The sequence below is a fragment of the Lytechinus variegatus genome, chromosome 10, assembly GCF_018143015.1.
Source record: "Lytechinus variegatus isolate NC3 chromosome 10, Lvar_3.0, whole genome shotgun sequence".
NCBI lineage: Eukaryota > Metazoa > Echinodermata > Echinoidea > Temnopleuroida > Toxopneustidae > Lytechinus > Lytechinus variegatus.
The window spans coordinates 25243191-25260103 of record NC_054749.1 but is presented as its reverse complement, the minus strand read 5'-3'; the positions used below and the strand labels follow the sequence as shown (position 1 = coordinate 25260103).

Here is a 16913-nt window from a genome sequence, read left to right as displayed (position 1 = left end):
TTTCTCGGAGCTTGGAGGAGACGTCCAGAGATGGAATAACAAGTCAATAGAAATAATCCGGCCAGTATTAATTCTTCCATATGAACATAACATACTTTGCTGACATCGTCAATATTCTTAGTATGACCATAAAATCTTGTTAAATCGTAATAATTTAGATGAATTTAGGGCTCGATTCGAAACATTCGTATTTATTTTGATCGCATGCTCAATTGCGTCTAAAAAACTGGATTGTCATTATCAGGATTAATTCTCGGACATCGTCATAACTCATATTCCACAATCTTTCCTCACAATCGTTATATCAACATTGAATAGCAATTCAAATGACCATCCAGAGAAAATTACGTATTTATTCCCATAAATTTATTTGGAGCTCATTTTGGATCCAACTACACAATCTCAGGCAAGTTACAGCGCTCTCCGTTGATTGCACTCGTTTGCTGGCGCTTACGTCAAGCACGCCTGTCGTTTCGGGAGAGTGAGTGTACGGAGCTGCGGACGGGGCTGGTGAATGGACTGCGAATGCTAGTTGACCGAAAATCATTCGGATCGACTCTGCGTGATTCATGTCTTTATTATTGTTTCATTTTAAACTTATATGTTGTCATCTGCAAATATCATTGTTGAAGATATTTTGGGAAGAATTCTGCTTTGGTCCCCGGCCTTTTTTTGTGTGTTTTGTGATCATGGAAAATACATACGAACTTTGCTGTCATCTGCTTGTGCAACGCTCACCCGGCCAACGCCAGCGCATACCGTCAGTGCATAGTGCATATGCAAAGCGCATCGCATCGACGCAAAAACAAAAGACTAAATTTTCCCCGCCTTCAATATTCGATGCATCGATGTTCGATCGAATTAGAGCTGTCGAACACCGGTTTTCAAAATAATCGATATGACTCGGGCTTAGCGTCCACACATAAAAATCCAATCCTTTCATTTCAACATAGGGCCTAATGCAGACTCAACAAAAAAATGAACAAATACAAGAAAACTGGTGACAAATCACTCGTTCACTGCTACCACCCTGCCTGTGGGGAATCTACAGGTAGGACTATGGTATGCCAATGTTGTACAGAGCACACACTTTAAAAAATCATTTAAATATCACTTTTGTGACCAAAATGACTAATTTCCATGCAGTTGCAATTTATTTTGCATTAGTAACTTGGGAATAATTTTTGTATTCACCAGAGCTCTCAAAAACTTGAATTTGGGGCATATTTTTTTTGGTACGCCCTCTATTGGTGGAAAGTAATATGGCAAGAAAATTTTCATTTTTTGATCTCTATTTTTAATTTAGAAAAAAATAATTTAAAGAATCAAATTTAAATAAGAGTCAATTTGTATGAATAAAAGGTGTAATGGAGACTGTCAGTGTAAAAAAAATCAAGCATTTGCCCCAAAGAAAAAGAGAAAATAAGCCAAACATTGCCACCCTTATTTTGCCACACATGGAGATATAAGTGAGAACAAGGTTATATCATAACCTTGTTCATTGAATGAGTGTGACAAATCATGATAAAGCCAGATTCCTTACGTAATTATAAATAATTGACATAATACTGCTAATTATTTATAATCACGAATTATATTTTTCATTTGTGAAATAATATTTTTAATCTATATACATAAAGACGGCATTGCGTATCAGAAGTAGGTAATGCAAGCGGTTCAAGGGTCGACGCCATTGTATTTGCGTTGTTTACATGTGGATCGAGGGGTTTACGAGACATCGGTCTGGTAAGAAACCTTTATTTTTCATCTTTTTATTTGCCTGTTTTTTAACCTTCCTAAGCATTAGGTGTAGAGATAAATATAATCACGACCAATTACATGAAAATTAATAAAATTTAAAAAAAGATAGATTTTCTAGGGATATCCATCTTTGTTTCGATCCTTCGCTTATGAGACTATGGAGAGAGTGCCAACACTAAGACGTCAATGATGAAGAAGTATATGACAGTATTTAAAAAGTCATCATCATTGCGTCCTAAAGACTAAATTATTTCACCACACATGCACAAGATCAAGAGTCTTAACTTAACAGAGGACTCTGAACCATACACAAATAACGTCGTATGGGACCAGAAGTCCAGATGCTTAACCTTAACTCAAAATCAGTCTGTCGGTGACAAGTTTACTGATCTTTATAGTAAAAAAACAATCTTTAAAATTAATTCTTCGATCTTTAAAACTGTCTTGTGATACTTACCATCCCAAATCTACCCAAACTGGAGATTGTGGAGAAATGAAAATATTCTCCGTAGTCAGCGTCTGCAGAAGACTGAGACCGGCTTCCAATTCCTCACGCAAAATCAAAATCGTGATCGCGTACCAACAAACGTGAGGGCAGCAACGATTTATTCATTCATCTATCTATCTATCTAACTAACTAACTAACTATCTATCTATCTATCTATCTATCTATCTATCTTAGATAACTTGTTCAGATAAAATACACTTTTTGAACACGATCTTAAAGCTACATTAAAATATGTAAAAAAATATGTAAAAAAATGCATAGTTACAAACTTAAGTTAAAATACTGGGTATACTAACTAACAATAAAAGTTGCAAGAAAAATAGAAAGAGCAGGAATATTGAATCTGAGGATGCAGAGTTCAGGAAAAAAATACACAGAGATAGATGGAGATAGTGTGGAGTGAGAGAGAGAGGGGGAAAGAAAGGAGTGCAACTACTTATTATGTATTATTAATACAGAATTAACTGTAATTGCACAATAAGATATAGATAAAATATCAGTCTACTGTCAATCTAAAAATACTTGTTTTTATACGACCTCTTGAAATGTAGGAGGTTTAAAATATTCTGAAGTTCATTTGGCAAGGAGTGAAACTTTCAATATTTGTGTCAGTTAGGTAATCGCATTCAGTGAATCAGCATTTCGTGTATACATTCCATTTATTTATTTTTTATGAAGTTTGTGCATGGTAAATAAGTTTCAATTTTAATTAATTTATTTATTCATTTATTTGGTCCAACTGCATTCCCCCAATCAGTTATATCAAGGAGATATCATATCTCCTTGGTTATATCGCGAGAAGAGACCTGCGGGTCACAGTGATTGAGTTCGCTTTTCGCCTCCCAGGCCCAGCTAGCTAGGTGACGCCAAACAAATAATGATAATAATTTGTTTATTTATTCATTTACTTATTTGTTTATTTATTCATTTATCCATCTGTTAAGCTCCATGCTATCTTTTAAGCGGATTATTATCTAATTTTACATTTTTTACTCTGCTAATAATGGGGTGGGGCTGTGCTTCGGCCCCCTAGATCCACTTATGCCATTATTGAAGTCCAAGGTTGGGGTTCTAATTGATTTTCGTGTTTTCTTTTGGTCTTGTGGGTATCAAGAAAATATTTCACATATTGACGTTGAAAAATAAGTGGAAAAATATTTTCAAAACCGGTTATTTTCCCCCTAGAATGTTAGAGGTAATTGGATTACCCAGTAATCCAGGCTGCAAAACAATGATTTGAATAATATAGAGCATGTTATTCAAAATCAGACAAACCAAACACTGAAAATTTCATTTTCGGACAAGGATAAAAAGATTATGATATATTCAAGTTTTGCATTATTTAACTTAAAACAATTAAAACCTCTGTTGATGTCATATATCCCCACTTATTATTGTGTATCTTATCGAGGATATTACACTATTCATTCATTTTTTCCTCCAAGAATAAAAAAAATTGATTGATTGATTATTAAATAATGTGTCAGATAATCATTGCTGCAACTTATTTGGTTACAGGGAAAAAATATCTTACACACATGTATCAAAATATGAAATAATCATGATGTCATGTTAGAAATAAGAAAGGGAATGGACAGGACATCATTCGCCAACCGATGGTATATTTATGTTGGGTGCACATTATTTTGTCTTCCCAAAATATTGCGATGCTTTAAATTTGAAATTCAATTACTTCGTTATTTGTTATCAGATTTTGATGAAGTTGCTGCTCAGTTGCTCGATCCCAGCTGACTACTGGTCTAGTCAATTTGACTGATTTGTTTTAAGAGTAATTGAATTTCATTCTATTGATTTCCATGGTTTCAGCCCAGAGTACAACAAAGTAGGCCGATATGTGTTGTTTGTTAGAATATTTAAAGGATAAATTTTACCATTAAATCATAAATGTAAAGCTTCATAAAAAAATCTGATGTCAAATATAATTATGCTATTTCAGGTTTCGCTTGTATCGCGAAACAGTTTGCACTGTATGCACATCTAGGTCATGCCAACGAGGGAACCAGTGACGTCTCCCACTCACTGTGTAGAACACATTTTTATTTTCTTCCTGAACATAATGTTTGTCATTGTTGTAACCTACTGAAATTTGATGAGTCTCGTTATTGTCAAATCTTCAGGAATAAAAAATATAAAGCATGATTAAATTGGTTACACCATCGAGTCTCTCATTTGCATAACATAATGTTCATGATGTTGCGCATTAAGACACATATATACTATTTTCTGAAAATCAAGCGTAATCTTAAAATGTCATCCTATTTAACATCTGACCTTGATGATTTTTTTTATATTATGCCCATTTAATTTTTCGTTTAATTCTGTTAATTTGGGTGGATCTTACTTTTGATCACCGACTAGATTTACACATACACACACACTCACCCCCACACACATGGCCCTTTCCATAATTTTCTATCTCATCATTGTCACATTTGATCCATAAAAGCTTCTCAGTTATAGAATTGATAGCTATATTATTGTTATACGTGATTTATTTTCCATACAATTACCACCAAACGAGATTAAAAAAAGAAGCACAGACAGTTCAATACGTCTTTTTATAGAATTGACAGCATGTTATACATTACTTATTTTTCATACAATCATCACCAAACGAGATTTAAAAATAAGAAAATAATACAATTCAATTTGTCTTTTTTTTAGTTTCAGTCACAATCGTTATAGACGATCCTTACGCTATCAACAAATATTTTTATGTGAGATTAAAATATTGATATGGTTTTCCTTAATCTATATATACAGAAATTGTGTATACACTACATTCACATAATTCTCAATATATCATTTTCAGGACAATATGAATGTAGCATTTCTAAAATATGATAGGCATGTAAAGTCGATTTCATGCGTCTTCTACGATTGTTTCAAGACCAACTACAGTGACTTCATTAATTAGTCTTCGATGTACAGAGATTTTTTAAATTCATCATATCACATGACCGACTAATTATTTCAGTGATAGTCCTATTATTAGTATTTATACTTGATGACTGTCACCGACTATAGCATCGAAATTGAAACGAAAATTACAGAGTACAGGTACGTGTATATCATTGGGACTGTTATTTTTAGAATTATATCAAATTTAATACCTGTTTAGTTACTGTAAAAACAGTAAGTGTCGACATAAGGATATACATGTAAATTAAACAGAGTACTGTAGACCAATATCTGACTAGATATCAGATGAGTCGGTCGGGGGGGGGGGGGGGGGGGCGGGGGGCGAACCCCCTAATAATTTTGACAACTTGAAATAAATATAATGTAACATGCCAGGATAACATATTTGAAATATGTTTTGTTATGATGTCAACATGTACAAAAGAAACTGTAATTGTTGAAAATGGAAATAAACGAAATGAAATGAGATAAGATACCATAAACATTATGATTTGGAAAGTTGTAGACCTTTTTTCCCCACTTCTGTTTCCCATTTGAAACATGGACCGACGCCCCCGCTAGATATACAGGACAGTCTGATCATAAAAATACACCTTCATCATGCTCTTGACCAGTTGATCGGATATAGGTCATCATAATGCAAAAATAATCTAAATATATTAAAAAGCAATGTATAATGAACCACTCTGTGCGAGACAAATCGTGTATCAGTCAGCTGTGTATCACATTAATATAAGGAAAAAAGAATAATTGCAGGCATGGACATTTCATTCAAAAATAATTTTGATAACATCTTAGACATTCTTCAAACGACATGTCATATTCAATGTAATATCAAATAAGTATTAATTTCTAACCGACAAAAATAGTACATAACATTATGATTTAATTTCAATAAATCATGCAAGACATAAAAGACATATGTGATCAAATGAATGTACATGAGGATTTTTCTTTCCTCAATCTGTTAACTATGTATCGCTATTTTCAGTAACGTCGATTCTTTTACAGGTATGTCAGAAATTCCTGCTAAATTCAATTTGCACATCCATAAAAAATTACCATGGCACTGAAAAAGTAATGCCTTTTAGTAACGTTGATAAGCTGGTGTCTTTTGTGTGTTGTAACTGCTTAAATAAAGTTAAATTTCACGACAACGCAATGGGAGATCCAGCTGCGGAGTTAACTGTGTGTGTGTGCGCGCGTGTGTGTGGTTTCTTTATCCTGATTAGGGGCCTGGCCATCTTATGAAAAGTTCCACTAAAAAGGGGTGAGGTCCCAATTAAATCTCATCAAGGAGAAGAGGAAAACATATAAAGCGGTGAACTGTAAACAAAAATTCCCCAGTCTTTTTTTTACATAGCATTCAGAGCATCCGAATTCCTATCCAAAGATAATTACTATGACGTCTTCTTAGGAATAATAAACTCCCTTTTTTTCTCTTTAAAAACAAATGATCCTCAAATTTATTTCAGTGTTCTCATGGCAGACCAGCTAACGGCCGTGAAAGATGGTTCCACAGACAGGGCAAATCTTATGGCGGGACATCAGGCAACAGAGGATCCCGAAAGGGAAAAAGAAGATGGCGCACAGGATCCCGAACGGTGTGAACTGCTCTTGGAGGCTGCCGACTTTGCAGTTGGGGCACTGGTCGACGATGGCCACCATTGGGGCTTGGTGGGCCGTGACGGTGATGGTTTGTGGTGCTGGTGGCACGACGGTTTGTTGCATGTAGGGGTTTGCTCCGGGTTGTGGCATACCCGGTTGGGGTGGGTAGGCGGTTGAGGCTGAAAAAAAATGAATAAAAAGGAAGTAAATCGTTAGATAATTTATTCAATAGAACGTAAGGCTTATGTATTATTATATTTCCATAATCTAATTTATTTCATTTTAGAAGTATGTTATTCTTCCTGCTAAACAAATAAAACCTTCAAAATGTATTCACTTCTGATTATCATTATTTTTTTTTCTTGTAATTTTTTATTTCATTTTTTGCATTTTTGATACACTTTGAAGATTTTATTTGTTTATTCATTCATTATTATTTCATAAATTATTATACTATTATTACCACTATCCTTGTTATTGTCATATATATCTTTTGAGGGGGATTTATGCAGATGTCATGCTCCTGGGATGCAGGGATGGAATATCGTTCCATTATGTGGGATAATGTTCCCAATGAGTGATTCGTTTTTATTTTGTTTTAAGTTTAGGTTTTCTTGAATGCTATCATGTTGGGTCTTGTGAAAGATGATTATTGTCTTGAATTTATACGTCATTGTGTCATGACCGCGTTGTGAAACTCGAATAAGCTTTGTTGATTTATTGACAAAATCGGTCGCATGTGATCACGATAAGGTATAGAGCAATGATAACGATCATCAAATACGAAGTAGGCCTATATACTTTTGTATTGTGACACGGTCGTCGACCAACTTTATCATTTATTTAGAAGAGCCTAAAATATGAAAACAGAACAATGTTGATCACTTATTCTCTGTTTCAATGATTGACACATTGGCTTATGATATACACTTGTAGAAAAAATGATGATATGAAGTAGAACGGTTCTTTAATAATTTTGCAAAGTCACTTTCTATCATCATCGTGCTTTTAATTTGTAGTGAGTCATTAACAGAAACAATGAACTCTGAGTAGCAAAATATAGCGGCCGAGGATCAAAAGTGAGTGGAAAACGATGGACAATGACGAGGTGACCATTAGAATATACACGATGGATTAGTAAAATGCCCTGTTTAACATTCTAAACATAATTCGAAACATTAAGAGGTCTTATCTGTAATGGTGTAACTTATAGGGCTATATGTATGACATAGGCCTAACTCGAGCCTGGAGTGATCATGGGTCTGCTCCCATATATATGAACAAAATGATTTATTCATGTCCTTTTTTTTGCTTTTCCGTTAGCTGTTATTCATTAGAAGAGTCGCATGATGCATTACGAAATGAAACCATAACAACGATTGATATGATCACACTGGACTTTCATCCCTCCGTGGCTGAATGAGGGTGGGGGTATAGCTTAATGATTGATACAGGCGCCGACTCACGGCAGTTCAAAGGGTATGGGACGACCCCCATGATAAGTGATTTACAATAAATCCAAAAAGATGAGGAGGGAAATAAAATGAGAAAGAAATCAATAATAGGAGAGGAGAAAGAATTTTTGGTAAGAGAAGTCGATCTTGATTAGTGGAAATGTTATAGTCCCCATATCGAGATAACATGCCGTCCTGTCCCCGATCAAAATTTGTCATGCTGCTGCCCTTTATAATGATCAATACAAACAAACCCTTAAAAGGTGTAATTAAGAATTTACGTTATACTTTGATTGTGTCAATCGTGAGTGATGTGCACGTATATGTAGATGTCAAGTAATGGAAATGACTCGCCATAAATATTTAATGGCCTTCACCAATGGGCACTTGAACATGAAAGTGACATATCATTATTCCTCTTTTTTCTAATGATACCCTTCTCTGCATATAAAAAAATTGCCATTTTCTTCTTTCTCTTGTATCTTCTTGCTTATTCTCTTTTCTTCGGTTCTCTTCTCTCTTCGCTTTTCTGATCTGATCTCCTATTTTATTAAATCTGTTTTAGGCTATTCCATTTCATTTTGTTTAAAATATTCTGTTCTATTCTGCTCTACTCTATCATATTACCAGCGTCTTTATTTCATGTTTCTGTTTTAGAATAAATTCAGAGCACCGTAAGCGTCAGGTATATTCCTTGGTGATATTGCCAATATATCATTAATATAGATATAAATATAATCAATCACCATCATCATCATTATCATCATCATCATCATCATCATCATCATCATCATCATCATCATCATCATCATCATCATCATCTTCATCATCATCATCATCATCATCATCATCATTATTATTATTGATATATTATTATTATTATCATTGTTATTATCATTATTATTATTATTATTATTGTTATTATTATTATTATTATTATTAGTAGTAGTAGTAGTATTAGTAGTAGCAGTAGAAGTAATATAGTGGCTGTATCCCGGGGGCTGTATGTAGTAGTATTAGTGTAGAAAAAAAGTAGTCGTTATTCTATTTTTTCTATACTATATTGTCGTAATTAGTCTATCGTACACTTTGTTAGTATACATTGAATTTTCAGTTATAATTTTTTTTAGTGTGTAGATATCAGCAAAAGGATTAATTTTCCTATGATCCTTGAATGATCGTAAGTGAAATATCACAATCCCGGGTCACGATCACACCTTTGTTCGGGGGCTTCAGTCATAATATCTTCCGTGAATGGAATTTATGATTAAACCAACCATAAAGAGGTCTCAAACTGGAAATGAAATGGATAATAAATTAGTGTTCACCAACAAAACCAATCATAAATAAATGAATGAATAAAACATGCTGCTTTACCCCATGAAATAGTTTTTAAAATGGTTGTGAAGACACAACGTACGTAATGCATGTAATTCATAAATGAGTTATTCAATTAGTAAGGTGAAAAGTGTAAAGTTCTTATCACATCATTATGGTGATATGATATATGTTAATCATTCAGAAAATGAATGAAAGTCATTATTAAATATACGAACCTGGATAAGGATCATCTGAAACTTAGAAAAAAATTGCAGACAAAAAAATAGAATTTGGTAAAAGTTGCATAATTATTTTTAGTCTAAAAATAGGATTATTATCTTTTTAATCTTGATTCGTTATGTACATTTATGCCCTTTCATTTTTTGTTTTAAATAATTACGGGGCATAAACATGTATCTCCATTGCTTCGGCATTTTCAATCACGAGAATGGGGGACCTCGTCTTTACATAAAACAAATAACACTCATTGATAACATGGATAACCTATTAAAAGAAAAGTCCATCCCAACAAAAAGTTGACTTGAATAAAAGGAGAAAATCCAACAAGCACAACGCTAAAAATTTCATGAAAATCGGTTGTAAATTAAGAAAGTTATGACATTATAAATTTTTGCTTAATATAATTACATGTTAGTTATGTGCACATCTTGGTCGGTATGCAAATGAGCAGACTGATGACGTCACTCACTATTTCTTTTGTATTTTCTTATATGAAATATGACTATTCTAATTTTCTCCTTATTGTTGTTTATTGTTTATGGTGAAGTCACGTCGGTCGTCATTGTCAAATCTGTAAAAATCGATATATTGTATAATTCAAACAATAAAAAACAAAAGAAATAGTGAGTGAAGGACATTATCGACTCTCGCATTTGCATATATCACTGAGTTGTGCATAGCCTATAACTGTTTTGTGAACAATAAGCGAAAGTTAAAAATGTCAAAACTTCCTTATTTTACATCCAATTTTGTTGTAATATTCAGCATTATGCAGGTTTGATTTTTCTCTGTCGATTTATATGAACAGTTTTCTGGAGTGGACTTGACCTTTAACCTATAATGACTCGAGTTTGTCGACAATTATTCTGGAATCGATGCTGACAATGATAAAATCTATGTGCATCCTGTTGAGTTTTTGGCATTAGCCCAAGACTGCTTGGGAAAAATCAAACGTTATATTTCAAATTATTATTTAGTATACCTTTAACGAATTGAGATTCATTTTAATTCTTTTTGACAGCTTAAAGGTATACTCACGATTAAAGCCTGGTGGTGGAGCGGGGTATGGTGTTCCAGTGGGAGGAAGGCCCGCATCTCCGGGGGTGTAGGGAGGGGGTGCCCCCATATCTGGGGCATCGGCGGGCTTCTCTGAAGTCATGACTGATTTGAACTTTATTCACGGATATAATACGAAGTGATGAAATGTGGCTCCTGGCAATGAAATCTTTATGTCGCAATTGAAAAATGCATACGATTCGTAGTCAAATGTTAAGTACCATCAATCAACTATGAATCAGATGTTGAGTTGGAAAAGTAGGCTATAAATAATTCAATCTGCAAGTGACCGCCTCATTAATGATACAGAAACAGAAAAGCAGCGATAATAATCCACCTAATTATATCCACAGCGTGATCTAATTTCCTCAATGGATCGGCGATGAGAATAAGATCTTCTCAGCTCTTGTGCGATGCAGGAGTAAGATTATACAAAAACTCAAAATTCATAATTATCCCGTTACTTCATGAGATCAATCGAATGCATAGATGGTACGCGAAGAACGTGTCAATGTAACACATTATGTGAAGAAAAAAATCCGACGATAATTTACAATGACGATATTTATCTCCGAGAGGCGTAGGACAGCTAGAGCCTTTACCCTAATTACTGCTGTCCGAGAGCTAACTTAAGATTCACAATTGATAATGTGTTTCACGGAGCTATACCAAGTTGGTATGGAAAGAAACATTAGTCCCACAAATCAGATGTTTATTTTTTTTCTCAGCCAGGTAGACAAAACACCACTCAGTAAGAACATTTAATAACCAGTAGAGATGAATATCATCATGGAAGCGGGGACAACTGACGATCCTATATTTCCCTTTTCTCACATTACATCACGTAATTCGTATACTACGAACAAGAAGGTTCAATTTATCTAATGACGTAACAAAACGGGTTAATGATTAATTGTCGAAAGACGTAGTTAATGGTGGGCAGTGGCGGGTTGGACTATGCCACATTATATTGATAAAGATGCTTACTCATTTAACCATTAACAATGTAAATATAACTAGACACAGTCACAGCGAGGCCTTTCTTGTAGACGCTAATTAGGCGATGCTAGGATCACAAATCGAAATTAATAAATCTTAATGCATTTTTTTCATTATGATATTGCAATCCAATTCTGAGTTTGTCCCTTACAGATTGTTTGTTTGGTATATCGAATACTAATTATAATCACTTCCAAATTAGTCAAATCATATGGTGCACGCAGGCCATATGAAGCGGGGTTTTACCTCCTATGTTGTAGAGACAAAGCCTTTTCTTTTATTTCACTCAAAGTTATGGACCAGGTATTTCAATATCAATAAAAGAACGCCCTTAAACCAGGTTGTTTCGCTTTATTAGTTTGATGAATTCTTTGACTTGGTATGATATTGCTCCCTCACAAATCTTTCCTATATGATAGGTCATGGGAAAAGGTTTGATATATTTTTTTTGTAAATCAGCATTTTGACAAATGAGAGTTGGAATTGTAAAACGAATGCCATTATGAATGAACAGGCGCGGTCCTCAAAAAGGGGCCGCCAACTATGATTTATAAGGAGTGGAAAGAAGAATAAGAAAAAGCGGAAGATAATAAGAAAGAGTGAAGAAATGAGAGTACAAAAAAGAGATATAGTCATAAAATAGGTTGTCTTGCCTCCTTATTATGAACAAATGAAGGGGAAATTCCTCTAGTTCACGCCCACGCATTATTTATCGTCTACCGTCTCGATGTCCCGCTCGATGTATCGTTTGGGGTTGTAGGGATTACTAATTTGTTTATATGCACAATTTGGTGTACCCGCTTGACCTATGAAAATGTGGGATGTGAGGCAATACGAATAGGCCTAGCCCTGAGTGTGAAAGGAGACCAATCTATGAACATAAAGTACAAACAAAAATGATTATATAAACCGAAATCATCGTATAATGGCCCACCAGAAGTGAGAAGAAAATTTTCCTAATCTGGACATGATTTGATACTTTTTTTTCAGTTCATATTCCGTCTCCTCATCACCATCACCGACTGACGCAACCACCATCAATATCACCATCATCATCATCATCATCATCATCATCACCACCACCATCATCATCATCATAATCATCACCACCACCACCATCATCGTCGTCATAATCATCATCATCGCCATCACCATCATCATCGTCATCACCATCAGCATCATCATCATCCCATATCTTCACAATCATTTTCATCATAATTACCATCACCATCCCCAACAACGCCATCTACATCATCATCTCCGCTAAAAACATTATCTTCATCTTTATTAACATCATTGTCATCTTCACCATCAAAATCAGCATCTTTATCTTCATCATCTTAACTATCTACATTATCATCACCACCACCATCATCATCATGACCATTATAGTTATCATGCATCATCCTAATCATGACCATCATCATCATCATCATTATAATCATCATCATCATTACCATCATTGTCAAGGCATCACAATTGACATCATCATCATCACCATGCCTCATCATCATTTTCCTCAAACTCCTCCTCCTCATTATCACCACCATCATCGTTGCCATCACCATTATACTTCTCTTCGTCATCACTGTTAACATCATCACAAATTTCATACAATTATACATGCTCATTAAACTGTTTTTTTAAACATGAGGCAAGAACAAATGTAATATAATAACCAAATACCAAAGGCATATTCTATAATTCAAAGCATTTATCTAATTTCATTTTTCTATAGGTAATAGATGATGTTAATATTATTTACATATTGCACTCATCTACGATACATAGGCTACAATACGTACATACCAAAGATATTTTATCTCATACAATCTGTCATTTGATGTAACACATATGAGTTAATCCACTTGAAAAATAAAATAAACAAGACTTTCCCCGAGAGAAAGGGATTAGTCATGAGAAGATCTCCTTGCAAAATTCATGCTTGGCTCCCTAAAATTAGTTGAAGAAATGAAAATAGGAAAAATACCATTTATAAAGTTCCAGTCATAGATTTACAGGACTGCTAGGTCAAAAGTAATAAAACAGAGTCAAATGGAAATTACAATTTAGAGCAAATGGAATGTTTGGAAATCGTTTTGTTGATACCTACAAATTTCAAATATTTTTATAAAAAGAGCTCTTGGATAAAAACGTAACAATAACCATCTGATTGTTTTTCTGGCATGTTCAGCCCTACCTCCACTTTTACAATCATTCTGCAGCCCCTTATAAACATAGTTCTGGACCTGTTGATATCATCGTGCCTTCTCTATAAAAGCTGGAAAAAATTTGATATAACTGTCTTTCACATGCCTGCTACATAAAGATATGGAATCAATGGTGTAATTATTCACTAAAGGTTGTGTCAAAGAATTATGATTGATCTATGAGATTGATTGTATGTTTCATGTAACAGTGAAATATTTCATTGGCATTAAAGAAGGTCAGTGGCATGGAAACATTCTGACCTGAAAAGAGATTAGAGGGGCGTTCCATGTGTTAACAAAGGCTTGCATCTCCAAACCTTTGTTAAGAACATTCTAATCAGACAATACATCAAAAGTGCAAGATATTCCCTCCTGTGGAAGAATACAGCATTCCATTGCTATATCTCACAGAGGAAACACTTGCCAATTTTTCCTTCTCGTTGAAGATTTGTGATATGGGTGTGAGGTGGGCTACATGTTGGAGGTAGTGCCTGGATGGTCAGAGTTAACTGGAAGAAGTCTCACCATTCATCACTCATTGACTCAATGCACCATCAAACATTTCCAAGTAAATTAACCCTACTACTCAAGCTGTTCTCACTCAACATTCCTTCTGGTTTACAGTCCTTTTCAGGACTATTCTCAAGAAAGAATACTCTATTCTCAAATCTCCACTTTCTCGCCTATCCACTTCCTTCTCTTCTTCTATCCACTGCTTCTATAACACTCCACATGGTGTACCGTAAACCACATCAGCAATTGTACATGCCACCATGCAAACCTTCAAACAACAAATTAACCCTTGTATAACAACTCTTGGGTGAACATGGCATTGACTGTTGAGGAAAACCATGTCTTGAATTGTAGAGTTTGCCCTGGAAGATCTTGGGCCGATATGCACCAAGACTTTAGTAGAACTTGTGGTTGCAATAGATATACAAGGAATCCTGTGCTTGGAGGTACAGGAGATGCATCATAAGGGGTGCAAGAGACTATTAAGTTGTTTAATATTTATTTAGAGTGAAGATATTGAGACAGAGGAAGACCAGGGAGAACTTCAGTTGGCATGGTTGATAGATGCTATGGAGGGACAAGTGGTGAAGTTACAGAGTACAGGCCACGGCATACTGAAAAAGGAGGATGCAAATACTGAAATTAAGGCAGAGACACAATAGATTTCTCACCAAGGATACCTGCAGTGTGAAAGATCGGGTGAAAGATTGCAAACACCGAAGAAAGTGTAAGGTGTGTAAAGGAAGTGATCTTGCAAGCCTTCATCGATATGAAAAAGCCATGATCCAGGGCAAAGGAGCTTCATCCAATTGTACAAACTTCTGCTCCCTTCCAGACCAAGATGGCCAAGAGCACTGCATGATTTTTCTAGTGTGTGGATAAACCTTCCAAAGGTTTCCTGCAATCCTGGACAATCAAAGCAATGTAGGCTTTGTATCAGATGGCCTGTGTGAGTAGCTGTGAGTCCAAGCAGCAGAAACCACGCTCAGACTAACGACAATGCACACCACAATGAGCATCAAGAGCATGCAGGTATGTGGACCTCAGGTGCTGGACTTCAAGAAGGAGAATGAGATCGATCTTCCATCATGCTTCTACAGAGAGTCTGTTCCAGCTCGTATGTCCCAGATCCCCAAAGGCGAATTCATAAAGGAGTGGCCTCATCTGGAGCCAGTGTCTCATGCCCTGCAACATGAGTATCAAGGCATCACTCCTTATTGGGAACAACTGCCCCCGGGCCATAAGCGAATAAGGCAAAGGAGATCTTGGACACAGAGAAAATGATCTGAATCTGCGAACAGGACTTCAAGGACTCTAATTTGAACACTGAGCGTACTCTGTGGAGAAAAGATTCCTGGACATCCTAGAAGGTGGTATCCGCAGACGCTACAATATCCACTACGAGATGCCGCTACCTCTGAAGTCTCCAAAAGGTTAGTCTTTCCTTCAGCAGGCCTCACGCTGAAGAGGTATAACCAGCTGTCTGGAAGGTTGCGGATGAACCCAAAGTTCGGCAGAGACTACATCCAAAATAATGCTGAGTGCCTGCTGAGCATCTCAGACTACAGGACCGTGTTAACTATATCCCTCACACTGGGTTGTATCATCCTAGAAAGCCAAATAAGATTAGAGTGGTCTTTGACTGCCCTACACCTTATCAAGAATAAAAGATGTTCTCTTGCAACGAGTGATTGTATAATTCATGTTTTGTTTTAATGTTGTCTGGTATTGTATGTTATGTTTCATGTCTTGTGTTAGATGTCTGTAGGTTTGTTTGTCTTAATGAATTAATTCTTTAGCATCTCTTGTCGTTTTTGTATAAATTCAGGGATAAATGTGATCTGTAAGAGGTATTACTCAATTCCAGTGTATTTTAGCAGGGTGTGTTTAGGATTGATAACATGGGATAAACTTCTAATTAACATGTCAAAATTGAGGATCCTTCATTTTCCCCCTTTTCACAAGGTTGAATGCTATCCTCAGAACAAAAAGGGAAGATTCTGATACCTTTGCGGTTATATGCATATACAAGTCTCTGACGACTAATCCAAGAAAGTCATGAAGCAACGTAAAAACAAGAGAGATGAGTTTCAGAGTCTCAAAGATCAGGGAAAGAGACCCTTCTTTCTCTTTCATGCCAGACTGGCTTACAAGGATGGTACAGGAAAACTTCACATCATCTCTTCTGAAACGATAACATTCACACTTTATGAAAACTGTTTTCAAGTTTACCATGTGATAGTTACTGCTTCTGTATGTTTTTTTTTGTAATTCTTGTTGAATATGTTTTCTTTTTTCAAC

General features: G+C 35.3%; 2 protein-coding genes across 4 annotated transcripts in view; both read right to left on the bottom strand.

The window, feature by feature from the left end:
- The window catches only part of LOC121422217 (CDP-diacylglycerol--glycerol-3-phosphate 3-phosphatidyltransferase, mitochondrial-like), a 30156-nt gene extending 27839 nt beyond the window's left edge, over window positions 1-2317 (bottom strand). Inside the window, exon 1 of the mRNA XM_041617124.1 lies at window positions 2219-2317. The gene's annotated coding sequence lies outside the window, so the exon portion shown is untranslated. The remainder of the gene's footprint in view (window positions 1-2218) is intronic.
- A 2530-nt stretch (window positions 2318-4847) lies between these two features.
- On the bottom strand, window positions 4848-11735 carry LOC121422994 (brain protein I3-like). 3 transcript variants are annotated; one of them, XM_041618262.1, is made up of 3 exons: window positions 10873-11735; window positions 9831-9851; window positions 4848-6999 (listed from the first exon to the last, which is right to left on the bottom strand). In XM_041618262.1, the coding sequence occupies exons 1-3, from the start codon at window positions 10991-10993 to the stop codon at window positions 6707-6709; spliced, it is 435 nt and encodes a 144-aa protein (XP_041474196.1). In that variant the 5' UTR covers window positions 10994-11735; the 3' UTR covers window positions 4848-6706. The 3 variants fall into 3 exon arrangements, with proteins under 3 accessions (XP_041474196.1, XP_041474197.1, XP_041474198.1); XM_041618263.1 differs by having other exon boundaries at window positions 9831-9845; XM_041618264.1 differs by lacking the exon at window positions 9831-9851.
- Window positions 11736-16913: the final 5178 nt, after the last annotated feature.